The sequence below is a fragment of the Dendronephthya gigantea genome, unplaced genomic scaffold, assembly GCF_004324835.1.
Source record: "Dendronephthya gigantea isolate DGI-Jeju-01 unplaced genomic scaffold, DenGig_1.0 000123F, whole genome shotgun sequence".
NCBI lineage: Eukaryota > Metazoa > Cnidaria > Anthozoa > Malacalcyonacea > Nephtheidae > Dendronephthya > Dendronephthya gigantea.
The window spans coordinates 204,383-223,149 of record NW_021163133.1 but is presented as its reverse complement, the minus strand read 5'-3'; the positions used below and the strand labels follow the sequence as shown (position 1 = coordinate 223,149).

The window sequence follows — 18,767 nt, the reverse complement described above, 5'->3', positions numbered from 1 at the left end:
ATGTTCCTATTTGATTTTGGTGAGTAAGATTTAATAAAACTCAACAAAATATGACTTCAACAGAAGATTTGAAGCTTGCACACGGTAAAAACGAATTGTCTGAATTGATAACCTTGTGCTTACTTGCCTCAAAATGTGCTTCACAGCTGTGGCTACTGAGCTGTCAAAGGATTGCAAACGCGTTTTGTACGTCATTCAGGAGTAAACACGTATATAAAACACATTTATATAAATCATGCATCAGGTACATCAAAAACACGCTTTTGTCCGATCTTTGTTGATATATTGCTTACGTACAAGGAAGCCATCAATCACCTATTTGGTAGGAGAGCAACATTCTTTACAGTGAGAATCAGCAGGAGGTTATTTGTCTAACGAAACAGTTGTTTGTGAATTAATGCCCTTGATTGTTTGTTATTGACCGCACACTTGCTGTTCACTGCTATTAATAAACACTTCAAAATGTACGATTTTTTTACTGCAATCTTTTTATTACTATTATTATCCCTCCAATCTCCAAACTTAAACCACAATATACACGACAATGAATAGCTACTTACAGAAATTTGTTTTTGTTTGGCGACGTTGGCGATTTTTGCATGAGTCTACTTAAAATACCACATGTTCTATTTTCGGAGTCATGGAAATAGCTAATTCATTTAATCCTTCAGAGGTCTAAATATAAAAAAATTAAAACGAAGCATAACAGCGCTTCAACTCAATCTAAGCTTAGGGCCTGTTTACATGGAGCGAGTTATCCCGGCTAGGCGAGGTAAAAAGCGCATCACATAATTAGTCTTTTATTATACCCCGTTTTCACCTCAAAACAGCCCTATAAGCATTTAATTTTGTCAACGGTTTCTTCAGGGATAATACAATATAGCAAATAATCGACCGAAGTTTTTTCGTGTTTTTGTTCGTGTTTTTTTTCGTATTGGCAACTTTTGTGTCCCCACTGATATATGAATTACATGCAGCGCAGTCATCCATCCTATTTAGTGGGGAAGAAAGCTTATTATAGACGAGATAAGTTAGTGGTTGCATTGCTAAAAAAATATCGCAGCAAGAAACCTCTTAATTTTTAGACCAACATGTTCTGAGACTGACTTGATTAGCGCATGGTGAACCAATTATTAATCTCGTAACGCGCAGTTATATTAATCTGTGTTTAATGATTTCGGTCTGTGTTTTTCTAGAATTTTCCATAATTATGGCGATGAGGCTGTTTACTGCTGTTTTTTTGTTTTAAGCAATTGCTATAATATGACGACGAAATTAGTTGCTTGTTTACTTAAACATACAAAACTATTTTTTTATACTGTAAACAACATTGCTACCACTTGAGCAGTCGTGCTTCGTTCTACTCATTTCAAGATTGCGGTTCGCTCCTCAGGAACCAACGCAAAATTAAACGATTCGCAACTATGTGAGCTTTTGCAGCTTTTTCTACGAGGGCATTGAACTTCACCTAGCCTTTTTAAAACACATTCCAATAATCAGAACTTCCTTAGAACTCTTGCTGAGAATATTTCACGGAAGAAAAATGAATCGTATGCCAACGTTATTTCATGGCTACGCATACAACTTTCGTTTGGCTTCTGAGAACTACACATAAACGTAACCGATGATCGAGGAAACAATTTAACACAATATAGCTACCTTCGGTATTTCTGCAATCAGCCTAATTTATACAACATATTTAATATAAAATATATGAATTCACGTGTAATAATACAAAAATTTGTTTAACTGAGATATTGTCTTTCGTATTCCTGGTACAATTCCTATTCTCCTATACGGCGCGGATTTTGTCTGCTGACATTATCAGTCTTATTATATAGGCAGTTCAACCATACGAAGCCTATATACACACTTGAACACATCATCAAAACGTTGCGAAATGGCTGTTATATTGATCTAGAGGTTCTATTGACCTCCAGGCTCTATAATCTAGAGATGATTAAATTCACTTTAGGGTATGAGTACCTGCATATAATTGAGTAAAATTAACGCTCAGCCGGCTGTAAATAGTACTATGAGCATGCGCATAATTCATCTCAAATTATGCGGATTATGCGGCAGCTTCGATGGTTTCATGAGGCTCTTGCAAGATATCGCCTTGGAGATCAATTTCATGTGCCATTCATTGTCTTAGGTATGAACATGCCGGGTTAATTGATCTGCCTACCATTGAAAAATCCCAAAACGTAACAACTCTCGACAGTTTAAGCGACAACTAAAACATAATGGGGCAGTTCTTCGAAAGGCGTTTAGCTTAAACGGTGAATAAGCCAAATTTAAAATATACTCTCATAGATCTTGTGAATGACTGATATGTACTTCCATAAACTATTTATATTGAAATATTTCAGCTCAGTTGATCAATAAAAACATAACTTTGCTTTCCGTTTTGACCTTATCCACCGTTTAAGTTGGTTATCGTGAGCTTCCTCCAACGAACTGTTACTTCAAAAATTGATTACTGAAATCGTGTAGAATTTTATCTAAAATTCTTTCAATTGATTCAATTTTTCAATTTAATGCAATTAAATGCAAAATTCGTACATACATAATGCAGGATTCAAATCTCGAGAACGCCATGCAGCGCTACTGCGCATTAACATTTTTCTGTAGAGTAAAGCCTGACTAACGAATTAAAGCGAAGTTATGAATTAGGTTTATAAAATAATATGGTTTGGAAGATTCTTCTTCACCTGTTTTTGTTTTTCCTAACCGTACCTAACCTCCTAATTATGCAATGCCAATGATGGCAAATTCTTAAAATTATGGATGAGTTTGAGCGTGATATTGAGAATTATTATGGCAGAGGTTGGCCGCGATATCTGCCAAAGCCGTTGGCTGCGGCAATTTCATTCGTGCTCTGCCTTTCCGTTTGCATGCTGTTAAAATTGGATCTAGTTATCACTTTTTCCGTGCCGTGCCAATAAATAGTTTCCAACTATATGCACACCCTAAATTCTGAGCAGACGCGCTACTCATTTGACAGATTTGTATTTTTTAACACCAGTTAAATATCCAAAGCTGTTTTTTACTGTTCACTATATTTATAATATGCGCTATGTTCACTTTTGAAATCTAGTACCCATTTAGAATTGAATGCTTTACTATTATGCGAATGCACAGATACGAAAAATTGAAAGCGAGATGCTAAATTTGAATGGCTCAACCTATTTACCATGCTATTTACAGATGCCAGTATTCAAAAACTTCATTTCAATAGGGGGTACTTTTAATACTCTTTTTATATGTATTGTCTTCAACATTATTAATTGAAATAGTCTTGACGTACTATCTTCGATCACTTAACAAAATATCTATAGTTCATATCAAGGTTAAATGCAAACGAATGTAAGTAAGAACTTAGATTAAATTTACCATCCACAACCCGATGCTTAATTAATCACTTGCACTTCTCAGGTTAACACAAAAAACGCTTTTTTTTCAAAATTCTAAACACGCATCGCAATTGTGTATTAGTTATAGCTGCCTTTGGACCCATTTCTAAAAGGAATGGACACAGACGTGTTTTTAAGGATGATCAAATCTGCTTTTCGGTTAGGTCGCATAATTAACTTTTTTTCGAAACGTCGCACAGTTTGGATCTGAAGAAGTTAATTCAGATATTTTTTTACATAAAAGACGCATGGTTGATCAAATAACATCGGCCATATTCACGGTAATTATGCCCCCTGCAATTCTTAAATCCCATAAAATGCATTCAAATCTACACACATACAATTTTTCCGAAGCTGATCAATCCGTTATCCTATTACTCTATATTAAACTAAGCCCAGACATAACGGGACCGATCCGGCTCTTTCCAAGCATTGTACTTAGTCAAGAATTAAAGCAAAACTCAGACAAAAAAACTGCGGTTTATAATTAGATCAAAGCTTTAAAAAACACAATTGAAATCATGCACCCGCAGCATGAAACACATTTTTTTTTCATAAGTGGCAATTCATGTTACGGATTCCTGTAGATATATTGCTTACATGCAGCGCAACATCTGTCATCTGTAGAATGGACCTAGATTTTTGGGCGGGACCAAGATTTCTTGCAGACATTAGTAAGTCCATGCATGCATTGTTGTTTTTACTGAGCGCACAGCACAACTACAATCCTTCGGAGCTATTAGGTGAGTGAGAAATAGACTAGTAATGCGAATATATTGGCATGATGGGGCTTTTTCCTCGAATTTGATAATATATTCAGTAATGTTTACTTCCTTTTCGAGTTTTTCAAACGGAAAGAAATTAAAAACGGTAAACAACCGCCACGAAATAATCAATTGAGGTCAAGCAGAGTTTTCTTCACTGCCAACCGAAGCCATTCGATAAGATAATTTAGTCTTTTTGTTGTTTCATGAAGAAATGGTGTTGATTTATAATAAAATTGCTTCTTTTCAAAAAATTCCTAGAATTGTGCACAATATTGCTTTAAATTAACTATTATCTAATCAGCTCATGACTTCATTAATTGGACTTCGACTCCCAATAAAATGTGGCGGAACGGCGTTGTCGGGGTTCTACTGTAGAAATTTTGAACCAAATAGTTTCCATGGAGTTGGTAATTTGTAACATCCAATCTACCTTTCCAGATTGGTATTGCCAAATTGCATGCATTCGGCATTGCCGTTTCCATATGCATGGCTGCAGCACCGCTTTATGATTTGGAAAGAAGTTTGTGCGCACTATAAATTATGGATGTCTGTAATTGCTGTGTGTTTTAGGTAAAAACTGTGCTCTCTTGTTGTTTCTAGAGTGAGTATTAAGTTTTGCAGGACAGAAATCCGGACCTCCAGGATTGCGAAATACTCGCATCGGAAACGTGGAACGCGGAAAATGCTCGAAGGGCACAGACAGGTGATGCTTAATGAAACTAATAGAAACAAGAAATAGTCGCCCAATGACCATAAAACAGCTTACTTAAGTTCCCTTTTCAAATGAATAATTGAAATAAACAAGTTATCTAGCTCGTATCATCCCTTTTAAATGGAAACGAATTTAAGCAAGAATTTAGGTAAATCTTACCTTCCACAACCCGATGCTTAACTACCTGCAATTTTTGTTCCACATGTTAAACACGAATAGCAGTTGTATATTATAGCTGCCGTTGGACCCATTTCTAAAAGGAATGGATAAAGAGCGTCTTTAGGGATAGCTAACAGTTCCGCTACTGCAAAGGGACCTCCGGATTGCGGAATGCCGCCTTTGGAAATGAATGTTTCGAAACAAAAAATCATTAATTTGTGCCGTTTCTTTCTTAAGGTTACTAGCTACTGCTGCTGTTAGGACGATGTAGCAATTTTTCAAACGTGGCAAATTAATCTTCGTAGACTTCCACACGAACCTCTAGAGGATTCAGGTTATGTAGTATATTGCAATTGCAAAATAGTGATTAAAAATTTAAGATCATTTGCAATCTGCCTATTATTTTTTGGTCTCATGATTTTCTTGACTAGCTCCTCGCATTGGAAACGTGGAACGCGGAAAATGCTCGAAGCGCACAGACAGGTGATGTTGTATGAAATTAATAGAAGTAAGGAAAAGTCGCGCAATGACCATAAAACAGCTGACTGAGATTTACTTACTCCTTCCATATTTCGCCGTCTAGTCAACACTCAATGACGCGGATCTAAAAATTCGGTCTGTTTTAAGTGACCTAAATATTGACATATTGCTAGAATAAATTGTTCCTACTTTGACTATCCACTGTGGAAGATCATTGTGGGCGGTTCATGACCTGTTGTATTATAAGGTTAGGCATATTTCATTACGCTCATTAACAATTATTTTCCGCCAAGCAATCACCTCGATCATGCTGTTATGTTATTTGATATCGCGTGTCTGCATGAAAAAAACCTGATTGCATTCGCTTTGGCTGCATCGCCTCTTCTGAGTGCATGCATTGGCTCTGTCGTGCATATATATACATAGGTTTCAGCACTAACGTGTGCGTTGCAGAAATATTTGAGCGCACTCTCTGCTATTGCAATATATGCTTTAGTGGAAAAACTGTGCACTCGCAACAAACTTGCCAGATTGTCGAGTATTAAGCATCGCAGGGCGCAAATCCGGACCTCGGGGGATTGCAGAATGCCGTCTTTGGGAGATTTCGAAATATATATCATTAATTGATTCATTTTCTTTTACTATATTGCTGAACGCATGTGGCTTGGAGACATATATAGCTACAGTTACTGTGTGCGCGCTCTAATATTATAACTGCATAAAATATCTTTTAACACTATATACAAATCTTATTTATCACTGCCAGAGTTGGCTGTCATTGCACCGAAGAAAAATCCCTACAGACATGAGTGTTTATCCTGCATGAGGTCGAGCGTCATGTGCAGCCTACGTACATCTGTTACTCGTCCAAGTTATATATAACATGATATGACATGTATTGTCTTGTAAACTCCTTTAAATTGTCTATCATGACCAGAGGGGTTCGAATTTGGCGAAGATCATGTTACGGAACGTTGACATGAAACGTTGCCAGACCATTCAAGTGGATTGGTATAAGGTTTGAGTTATTTACTTGCAGTGGTCATAAATTAATTAGGGTGAGTCACACTCAAACGACACTTCACTACGTTTATTACGTTTCCAGACATTTCTGAGAAATAGTCTGCAACCTTGAAATTTTTCTAAGATACCATAGACAAGACAAGATTAATTTGCCAGATTAATTTTATGTGTTGTAATATCGCGTGTTTGCATGGAAACCCCGACTGATTTATCACGTTAGTGAGCGGAAGACACAATTGGTCTCAAAAGTAGATGTCTCGAAGATGTCGAGGATAATTTTTTTGGTAAAATGAGTGAGTATAAAATTCCCTGTTCATGCATTTGTCATTGTCGTTTCTGTGTATGGTGGTAGCAATGCCTAGTGCTTTGCAGAAAATTTTGTTTCCGCTTATTGAAATTTAAAACGGGTGTAGATAAAAGGCGGGCGCGGAAGCGGACTGGCGGACGCGGACTGGCGGACGCGGACGCGGACCGGCGGACGCGGACTGGCGGACGCGGACCGGCGGACGCAGACTGGCGGACCGAAAGCGGTTATATTATCATATTTTTAATTATTAATTATTGTGTGATTATATTATCACTTATTAATATATTATTTTACTTTTTGTTAGTTATTAAATCCACTATTTCTTAAATATTCTATGTGCTCTGGTAACAGGCAAGCTCTAATTCCTTGTGGTATTTGCACAAGGGAGGGTGCAAAATATGGCTTGTCTTTTATTTCTTTAAGCATTCCCGGGAGTTTCCTTTAACTCCCCGGTTCCATCATAATAGGGCCTATTGGCATAAGACACAAATCACTAAATCCCAAGGTCCCAAAATTTTTGTTCGAGAAATATCCCACGGGGTTTTTGAGTGCGCTAAAATTTTACGCTAATATTACGATTACATGTAAAGTCACGTAAAACGAATTTTGTTAATTTATAGAGGGATGTTTAATAGTTACAATTATGAAAATTGACTTTTAAATCTTGGCTACTTCAGATGAAGCACTATACTGGTTTACACAATCTTCTTGTATCTTTTGATGTGGCGCTGTACGCATCAAGGAAATTAAATTCACAGGGGCGACAAATCAGCTCTTCTCACCCGACTATCAGTTAACGAGTTTCAATACCGCACGTCTGTCGCTTAGTTAGCATCCGATTCATATAGATGGTTCATATTACACATTTTCCTATACTGCTTTTACAACAAGTAGAGGTCATAACGTCGAGAATTTAGTTTTATAACTTTGACAAATTCTTTAAATGGCGAAACGTTTGTATTCTGAAGTTGTTTCAGACTCAGATAGCGAGGATGGATATCACAGGGGTTGGAAAACGGCAAACAAATGTGATGCAATTATCGTTCTGTGTTCTGTGTTTTATTACATGTGTGTCGGTGCGTGTATACTAGCGTTTGTAAAAGCTTTTTATGCCTTGCCAAAATTATGTAAACCTTGCTAAGCAATAAATTTTTACAGATCAGACGGGTCAAATTTCAGTTAGGAATTTTCAACAATAATCATTAATAACACGATGATTAATAATTAATAATTTCCAGTCCGCGTCCGCCAGTCCGCGTCCGCCAGTCCGCGTCCGCCGGTCCGCGTCCGCCAGTCCGCATCCGCGCCCGTCTTTTATCTACACCCATTTAAAACCGGGGCTTCTATATGAGCCGTCACCGCCGTCTTATATTGCTTTATGCTTTAGTGTGAAAACTGGAAATCTGCCAGGATTTAGTAGTAAGTTGGTTTGCACGACGGAAACCCGGATCTCCGGGATTGCGGCAGTCGATTAAAAAACGGCTTCCGCGCAAAAAAAGGTGACCAAAAATGTAGTTTGACTTGACACGCATAAAAAAATGACCGGGAGAGAAAGGTTAAAGTTTGGAATTTTAGAATCTGATTAGCTTCTTACAACTTGAAACTGATTAATCCGGATTTTGACTGATTTATATACATTACAAAATAAACAACATTTAAATAACATTTAAATATATTATATTGTTGATAGAGCCTCTCGATTGCGTCAAATATCTTTTTGAAAATCTTGGCGACATGCGATGTTTATTGGCATTAGATTTATAGCACCGAAGTAGTCTCGAAACAGCCTTGCGCTTAGAGAGACGACATAGAATTTACTGAAACGATCAGCTTCTCTAACCTGAATTTCGCGAATTTCGTAGTTTAGCGCTTTCTGTATATTGCTATGAATTAGTTATTGGTCAAATCCGTTTGAAGCGAATAATCGTAATTCTCATAACAATGTTCTTCAACATGATTAATTGAAATAGTCTTCTGACTTATTATCTTCCGATGCACTTAACAAGATATCAAGCTCGTATCGTTCCTTTTAAATGCAAGCGAATGTAACTGAGAACTTAGATAAAAATTACCTTCCACAACGCGATGCTTAATTACTTGCAGTTCTCAGATTATTTTAAACACGTATCGCAGTCACTAGTGTATTAACTAAAGCTGCCGTTGGATCCATTTCTAAAAGGAATGAATAAAGACCAGTTAAGGATAATCAAATCCGCTACTGCAAAGGGGCTTTTCAGTCAGGTCGCAAAATTTACGTTTGTTTCGAGCGTCGCACAATTTCGATCTGAGGGAGTTTATTTAGATCCTTTTTTTACATAAAAAACGCTGGGTTGATCAAATAACATCGGCCACATCAGTTTACGGTAATTAGTCCCCCTGGAATTCTTAAATCCTATAAAGTGTATTCAAATCTACACACATTCAATTTTTCCGAAGCTAATCAATCCGTAACCCTACTGTAATCTATATTATATAATCTAAGCCCAGTCATGACAGGACGGATCTCTTTCTATATAAGCATTGTACTTGGTCAAGAATTAAAGCGAAACTCAGACAAAACAAATGCGGTTTAATCAGATCAAAAGCTTTAAAAAGACTAATTAAAATCACCCGCTGCATGAAACACAATTTTTTTTCGTATTTGGCAATTCATATTTTCCGGTTCCCGTTGATATATTGCTTACATGCTGCGCAACAATCTGTCATCTATAGAATGGACCTAGATTTTTGGGCGGGACCAAGACTTCTTGCTTGCAGTCTTACAACTACATGTCGTTGGAGCTGTTAGGTAAGTGAGATATAGACTAGCAATGTGAATATATTAACACGATGGGGCTTTTTCCTCGAATATGACATTAGATAAAGTAACATTTGCATTGTAGGATGCTTTCGAGTTTTTCGAACGGAAAGAAATTAAAAAGCGGTAAACAACCTCAATGAAATAATCAATTGAGGTCAAGCAGAGTTTTCTTCAGTGTCAACCGAAGCCAACAGCATTGTACAATTCGACGTACATACCAGCATTTCATGAGACAGTTTAGTCTTTTCGTTGTTTTATAATGAAATGGTGCTCTTTGGATAAAATATACATACAGTAGCTGCTTTTCGAACAGTGTCTACAATTGTGCACGATGCTGCTTTACCTCAACAATTATCTAATCGGCTCATGACTTCATTAAAAACATCTGGGCTTTAATTTGACTCCTGCATGTTAGTATTGTTATACGACCAAAATATTTTGGCGGAACGTTGGTGGGGTTATAGCTACCGCATGTATAGCTAGAAATTTTGAACCAAATATTTTCCATATAATTATATAGAGTTAGTAATTTGTAACATCCAATCTTTCGTAAAATGTGAAGTTCAAACACCACTTGTGTGTGTCCTATGTTTCCAGATTGGTATTGCGAAATTGCCCTATGCATGCATTCGGCATTGCCGTTTGCATATGGGCTGCAACGTCTGCTCTATGCTTTGGAAAGAAATTTGTGCGCACTATACAAATTATTGCCGTCTGTAATTGCTGTGTGTTTTATAGGTAAGAACTGTGCACTCATGTTGTTCCAGGGTGAGTATTAAGTTTAATTTTGCAGGACAGAAACCCGGACCTCCATGCAGGATTGCGAAATACCGCCTTTTAAAACATGTACTTACATGATTAATTTGTGCCGTTTCTTCTTAAGGTTACTAGCTACTGTTGCTGCAGTTAGGACGATTTGCGATTTTCCAAAAGTGGCAAATTAATCTTCATAGACTTCCAGACGAACCTCTAGAGGATTAAGGGTAAATTTTCCCTTCCACAACCCGATGCTTAATTACCTGCAGTTTTTGTTCCACATGTTAAATACGAATAGCACTTGTATGCTATAGCTGCCGTTGGACCCATTTCTAAAAGAAATGGATAAAGACGCGTTTTTAGGGATAATTAACAATTAGGCTGCTGCAAAAGGACGTCCGTGATTGCGGAATGCCGCCTTTGGAAATGAAGCTTTCGAAACATATATATTATTAATTTGTGCCGTTTCTTTCTTAGGGTTACTCAATACTGCTGCTGTTAAGACGATGTAGCAATTTTTCAAAAGTGGCAAATTAATCTTCGTAGACATCCACACGAACCTCTAGAGGATCAAGGTTATGTAGTATATTGCAATTGCAAAGTAGTGATTAAAAATTCAGGATGATTTTGCAATTTCTGATCTCACGATTTTCCTCTACTAGCTCCTCGCATCGGAAACGCGGAACGAGGGAGATGCTCGAAGGGTAAAGACAGGTGATGTTGTATGACATGAATAGAAGCAAGGAAAAGTCGCGAAATGACCATAAAACAGGTTTCTAAAATTTACTTACGCCTTCTATGTTCCATCGTCTTGTTGAACTCGGCAAGGCGCAAAACAGAAACCACGATCTCTTTAACTATCATCAACACTTAATGGCGCGTATCCAAAAATTCGGTGAGTTTTAAGCTTTAGTCTTAGGTCAGTGTTTTAATCAAGCCAGTACATGTATAGTTTAGAAACCGCACACAGCCGGCGTAGCCCTAAGCACAGACTGACATTCTGTAGCGTAACCTAAGTGACTTAAATATTGAACTATAGCTATAATAAATTGTTCCTACTTTGACCATTCACAATTTGAACGAATGAATTCGAATTGTTGATTATAACGATTTACAAACACAACTGAAACCTCTCGGTTATTTCGTTATTTTGTGTCGCGCTACATGCATTTATTGGTTTTTAATCTATCAGACAGTGTGCATGGCTGCTGGCAAAACAGAAAAGAATATTCATAAATTTTATTTGCATTCGAATTTGGGTTTTTTTTACGAAATTGCACAAGTGGTGCACTGATGAGTACTATAGTGTAGACTTCCCTGTGCAAGTATTTGTGATTGCCGTTTCTGTCGTTGCTTTGCACAAAAAATTGTGCGCATTCTTTGTAATTTAAAACCGGGGTTTCTGTATGGGCCGTCTTCTTTTGGTTATACTTATTTTGGAAAACTGCCAAGATTGAGTAGTACATTCCCTTGGAGGTTGAAAAGCCTGCAAATCGAGTTTAGGTGTCTTTGTTTACAAATTGCCCGCATTCCAAATCAATTTCGTGAGCGCGTATATGTAAAAATATGCCTATAAAGAAATAAACCCTAAACACAAAACGATAAATCTGCAGAATTTGTTTGTAAATAACATTTATCTCTTCTATTTGGGAGATGCATATGCTTTGGATTATAAAATTATGTTAAGTTCATAAAAAGCTCAAATAATTTAGCATTAGCACTGTGGGCGGTTCACGACCTGTTGTATTATAAGGTTATATTTTCGGCAATATTCGACTATGGTCGAGTATGCCGTTTTCCTGTATACTCGACCATATATTTCAAAATTTTCCCGGACTCTCCTAGCAGGCGTGCGGCTAAGAATCCCAGCAATACGAAAAACGCTCCGCGCGGTCCCTGAATTGCACATGTAGAAGATGCTAGAGATCGATCTTTTGTAATATAGGTCAGTATAAACATTCCTGTGCAGGCATTTGTGATTTTCGTTCTGTCGCTGCTTTGCATAAAAAATTGTGCGCATTCTCTGTAATTTAAAACCGCGGTTTCTGTTCAGCCGTCTGCTTTTTATTATATCCAGGTGAAAAAACTGGGAAACTGCCAAGATTGAGTAGTAAGTTGCCTTGGGGGGCGAAAAACAAGCAAAGTAAGTTAATTCGTTGGGCGTATGATGTTCTGCTAGAGCAACAAGAAAATATTCATCAATTTTAATTGCAATCGATTTTGCGTGTATATTTATTTAGAAATTGCCTGCGTTCTACATCAATTTCGTGTGCATGTATACATGTAAACATATGTAAACTATTAAGCAAAAAAAACATTTATCTCTTCTATTTGGGAGATGATTTGGATTAATTAGGTTAAGTTCATAAAAAGCTTAAATGATTTAGCATTAGCACTGTGGGTGGTTTATAACCTGCTGTATTATAATAATAGGCATATTTCATTACGCTGGTTAACAATTATTTCTCGCCAAGCAATCACCTGGATCATGCTGTTATGCATGTTATTTAATATCGCGTGTCTGCATGAAAAAAACCTAATTGCATTCGGTTTGGCTGCATTCTGAGTGCATGCATTGGCTCCGTCGTGCATACACATAGGTTGCCGCACTAATATATGCGTTGCAGAAATATTTCAGCGCACTCTCTGAAATTTAAAACCACAGTTTCCATGCATGTGGGCCGTCTGCTATTACAATATGTAGATGCTTTAGTGGAAAAACTGTGCACTGGCAACTTGCCAGGTTGTCGGGTATTAAGCATCGCAGGGTGGAAATTCGGACCTCGGGGGATTGCAGAATGCCGTCTTGGAAAATTTCGAAATATATATCATTAATTGATTCATTTTCTTTCTTTAGGTCAGTTACTATTGTATGTAGCTTGTAGCTTAGAGACGTAGCTATATAGCTATACCGCTAATCGTGTGGGCGCATATATTATGACTGATTTTCACGTTAGTAAGCGAAAGACACAAAAATCCCACAAGTATAGATGTCTCGAAGATGTCATTGATAATCTTTTGTAAAATGAATGAGTATAAACTTCCCTGTTCATGCATTTGTCATTGTCGTTTCTGTGTTTGGGTGGCATGCAGCACTGCCTAGTGCTTTGCAGAAAAATTTGTTTCCGCTTATTGTAATCTAAAACCGGGGCTTCTATATGAGCCGTCAGCGCCGTCTTATATTGCTTTATGCTTTAGTGAGAAAACTGGAAATCTGCCAGGATTTAGTAGTAAGTTGGTTTGCAGGACGGAAATCCGGAACTCCGGGATTGCGGCAGTCGATTAAACAACGACTTCCGCCCAAAAGAAGGTGACTGAAAATGTAATTTGACTTGACAAGAATAAAAAAATGACCGGGCCGACTTATATTGCTATATGTTTTAGTGAGAAAACTGGAAACCTGCCAGGATTTAGAAGTTAGTAAGTTGATTTCCAAGACGGAATCAGTTCCTTTTGCAATGGCTTGTTTTTACAGTCTGCATGCCCACATGAAAATATGAATATTGACCTCCCCCCCCCCCCACACACACACTTAACACTCTTTCGCCGCCATTAAACGTTTTCATCTCGCCAGTAAAATCGGGTATAATGACAGTTAAACTAAACCTCTTTTCAATTAAATGCAATGAACTATAAAACACGTACTTATCCGGCTGGATTGAAATTAAAAAAACCTCACTCTATCACAGTTCGATCGGTTGAAAATGAAGAAATCATTCGTATGCTTGCTATTTATGCTAACTGATCATTTATTAAACTTTTTCAAACTCTCGTCTTCCATGGAGAATGAAAAAACAAATTTAATGTTTTACTGAGCATCCTCACCACATAACCATGTAGTAATTGTTCCGTGACATACGAAATCGCAAAGAAATGTGATAGATAAATCAAATCAGAAGATACGAGCAAAACTCTGTTAGACGCTACGGGGAGTTCGCTACAAACTGTTTAAAGGGGTGGCAAAAAATGTCAAAATTGACCAAACTTCGACTCCAACATAAGATACGAATGAACTGATTTCAAAATGTCAATGAATGTTAGTGATATTTTGGAGGAAATTCGGGAGAACTTTCAAGGTCTTAGTATCCAGGTCAGTAAAGTCATTTAAATATAAGATTTGAAGCGAATGACTCTTATCAGAATGTTCATCTTTAGCAATTATTTTATATAAAGGCACAGGAGAATTGATTTATTAGATTCGAGATCGCTTGATGTCCATGATTTAAGCGAGTCTCACTGTATTGTTTTTTTACTGTATTGTACTCTACGCAAAATCATCCGCCATTTTGTTTGCGTTAGTTGGCAGAGGCTTGGGAAATTACCCCCCTCCCATCGTACCCCGTGCGCTGATAATTGTTGGGATACGTCATGTAATAGTAAACCCAAGCATCTGCGTAGGAGGAAGATGGGCGAGCCATTACCACGCACTGCAGAGCGTGGACGATTCGCATAAAATGACCAGGGTTACAAATGGGACATATTGTATGAATTCGTGTTTAAATATAGAAATATATGCATGCACCAACCACACAATTTCGTGGGAGAGCCTGACCTAAACTTTTATCATGAAATAACTCAAAATTCAAATAATTCAAACTCAAAACGATAAACGCTGAATTTCGATTCCAAAATTTTAGGGCCAAGATTGCTCAAAATTTTTAACTACTCTGAAATTATTATGGGAAAAATTATTATTGAAATTGATTGTTTTCATAACTAGTGAAAGAATTTCTAGAAAGAAACTTTAGGTAACGTTGGAGTTTGTACTGTGGAACAGTCTTTCTGCTGAGGCTGCTTATTGGATTTACTGTTTCAAAAGACTTATTTATTTTATTTGAATTCCGTTTTTAATTTTCATTTATTTGTATTTTATTTATTTATTTTATTCTATTTCTAATCTACTTATTTGTTCTGGGTGTATATTTGTTTTGGTTGTGTGTTAATGAGTTACTTCTTTATTTTTATCGCCGAGCTGGTGCGCAGCCGGAGCACAGTGCGAGGGTACTAATTCCGCCCGGGGATTAGGAATTACACCCGGAACCCGGGAGTACATTACAGATTCCAAAGTTGCCCTATCATCGACGGTGGACGGTGGACGGGTACGACCGTTTTGTCAGTTATGCGCATGCGCGAGTAACGACTGTTAATCAATAACGTTCTGAATGGCTTAGACAGAAAGTTTGTTTCTCAATGAGAACGGCAGGAATTTAACTGTCATCTCGTAAACTCTTTGTAAAAGCTTTTCCGCTGTTTCATAAACTTTGCCAAAAAAAAAACGAGAAGAAACAAGATAAAGAGTGACAGATAACTAAGAAGAGCATGGGTACAGCTTAAGACAAAGCGATGTAAGAAAAATAATTCATAATCTGCAAGATAATATAAGTGTTTTAAAAGGGTACGTGTTTACTTTGTTTATTTCGTGTTTGCTTCGCGGTAAGGATGCAGTTTATTCGAATAATTTTCATATTTGTATGCCGTTTAGCAAAGGCATAACCAACTGTGAAATGGTATTACACCTTCGCTTTAATTTCAAAAAGTGTTTTTCAAAGTGTAATTTTGCTGATTTTGATATGACAAATATCACTACACATGCAGTATGAAAACTTTAACTACCGATTGCAATCACATGCATATTAAAATAACGTTTGAGTTTTTTTGTTTGGCTCTGACGATTTTGTACGCAAACGTCAGGTCAATGGCTATTTAAATTCTAATATATTTTTTCTGAAAAAGCACACACTTGCGACGACGAAATACAATAAAAACAACAACAATTTCGTCGCTTACGCCGGAGTGATATTTATTGATTTTTAGCTAGTTTTGAATCTTTCAATTCCATAAGATTTGTCAAGAAATGAAGGCTTTTCACACTGATAATGAATTTTGTGTCGCACTAAACAAGTATGAGAGTTAATCAAGCTTTTTTAAAACATGCGGGAGTATATGTTTTTTTTTATTTAAAGCACTGTATATATAAAGGCCCAGTCTTAAAACAAACAATAATTGCATTAAAGCCCAGGTCTCGAATGAATAACAACAAGAAGGTCATAGTTTATATGTTATTAAAACGAGACGCCTATTCTGGCGTAAATTCTGGCGCGCCGGGCGTGCACCAATCTTTTTGTTAGGACTGCTTTCCACTGCATGTCGCGTTTCTTATCTTTAAATGCTTCCAAATTGTTATTATTTCACAAGTGGGTCAACAAATGCATACTAGAATATACGGAAAATTAAGTTCTTTCGATCCATTCGACTAGCATTTTTAAATATGAAAATATGTATAAGGCTTTAGGCTTTTACGTGCGTGCATGTACGCGAGGTTCGTGTATATGAAAAGTACATTGTCTAAATTTATGCATTCTGATTGCCTTTGGCTAAAAAAGGAAAAAAATATACCGATTAGTTAAAAAACGAAGTTCTTTCTTGTTCCCTCCATGTAAAACAATTTTGATGGGAAATTACGTTTTGAAGTTATTTCTTCCCAGCAGTTTCACCTATTCGATATTGCGTTCTAAAAAGCATTCGTGGATCTTTTGGAGAATACCCAGACCGTTTCTCCCCAGCTTTGTGCATAACTGCCAAATTATCCCAAATGACGACATCTCCTGCTGTCCAGTAGTGTTGATACTTGGGTGCTTGAGTAACCATGATATCCCATGCCTTTTGAAGATCTATCATCTCGTTTACACTCTTGGGTCGCAGCGTCACCATTGTGTTGGTCAGATACAAACAACGACGTCCGGAGCCTGGATGATTGTAAAATATGGGATGTCGAGCTGCGTCTGGAAAAAGGGCAAAATCTTTTTCTGTGCCATTCTTAAAGTCTGGGATGTCTCGTACCGACACCGAAAATATTGTGTCCTGGATCCGTGTTCTTAGGTCTTGGGGAATGAGATCGTAGGCAGCGCAATTATCCAGAAACATTGTTGTTGATGCTGATTTTTCTACTTTCTCAGCATAGAGGACGCCACCAATGTAATCATCGAATTGAAAATCCCCGTCCTTGTGCCAATAACATCCAAAGCAATGGCGTTTGCCTTTCCATGTCCTATTGTGGAAATAGTTGGTGACCCTCTGAATAGCTGGAAGCCCTGGTTCCGGGTCTTTGCCTTCAAATGATTCCGGAAGAACAACCACAGAACCTAAACTCCTTGTAAAATCACACTGCCGAGCTCTGTTCATCGTCTGATTTCGAATCACGACCACACCATTCGCGACGAGCGAACGTCTAATTGTATTCAAGGTTAGGTCATAAGAGGCCGAGTTTTCTTCGACATGTTCAAAATTAATTTCAGAACCAAGAACAGCGTTGTTGTTAACTGGGCATACTTGGTGTTCGATGCATTTGTTCAATTTAGAACCTTCGCATGATATTATGACCAGCGTTAGAAACAAACAGTAAATATATCCCCTTGTCATTTTCACTCTGAGATTGCAGTACGTTACCTACAAATATTGCAAAAATTCTATTGTTGACTTTGAAAATCGTCAAGACATTTTTCGAAACAAAAAGTATTGTAGCGGGATATTATTGTCGTTTGTTACTTGGTGGCGATCATGTAGTATTATTTTATATAATCACACATTAGAAAATCCCGTACAGAAAGTCAGTGTCTTTATACAAACGTTTTTGAAGCCCTTATTCCGGCAGCGAAATTTTTAAACGAAATGCGAAATAATTCGCCTGCTCCTTTTGAACTCAAAACAATGAAGCAGGTTTAGTTTATTCACGTTGCCTCAATAAAAAAACGTACAGGCTAAATATTTTGGATTTTTCCAAGAAAAAGCGCCTGTGGAATAAGACAGATGCCCCATAATTTCCTTCTTATGGAAAAATCTGTTATTGAAAATATAGTAGAATGTATAGTATAGCTCGTCGGTATAGCCACGTTAATAAACAGTAAACCATAATAACCATCAAGTACCAGCACACCCGTAATACTGCTGCATGGTTTACAAAAATATTGGAGAGGTACAACAAGGTAAGTTTAAACATGACTCGAGAGAGTTGCATGTTCCCATTGTGTTATTCGATCCTTGTGGCACGGCTAGTAAACCCTAAAATTGTTAATTTATGGCATCATCCCATCACATTTTTGAAATCCAAGAACAGATATGATTAATTTCAGTATTATTCAATTACTATGATTGACTTAAGTCAATAGGGAGAAGTATCATAGCAAAACCAATCGTACGCATAATGTCTGCATGCATGTAATATATTTAAGAAAGATGTGATTAAAAGCTCCATATACAGTACAATCAATTTTCTGGCACGGACGGTTAATTAAAATGAGTACCCGCACCCAATTTCATTTCTCCTGGGTATAGGCAGGGCCGTAGCTAG

At 37.2% G+C, this 18,767-nt stretch overlaps 1 protein-coding gene across 1 annotated transcript; it reads right to left on the bottom strand.

The window, feature by feature from the left end:
• Positions 1 to 16,891: 16,891 nt before the first annotated feature.
• LOC114535741 (alpha-ketoglutarate-dependent 2,4-dichlorophenoxyacetate dioxygenase-like) lies at positions 16,892 to 17,839 on the bottom strand. Its single transcript, XM_028557049.1, has one exon. The coding sequence runs from the start codon at positions 17,837 to 17,839 to the stop codon at positions 16,892 to 16,894; it is 948 nt and encodes a 315-aa protein (XP_028412850.1).
• Between the last annotated feature and the right edge of the window lie 928 nt (positions 17,840 to 18,767).

Excerpts from the sequence above, each read along its gene's own strand:
- LOC114535741 (XM_028557049.1), bottom strand. The coding sequence starts at position 17,839 with ATGACAAGGGGATATATTTACTGTTTGTTTCTAACGCTGGTCATAATA.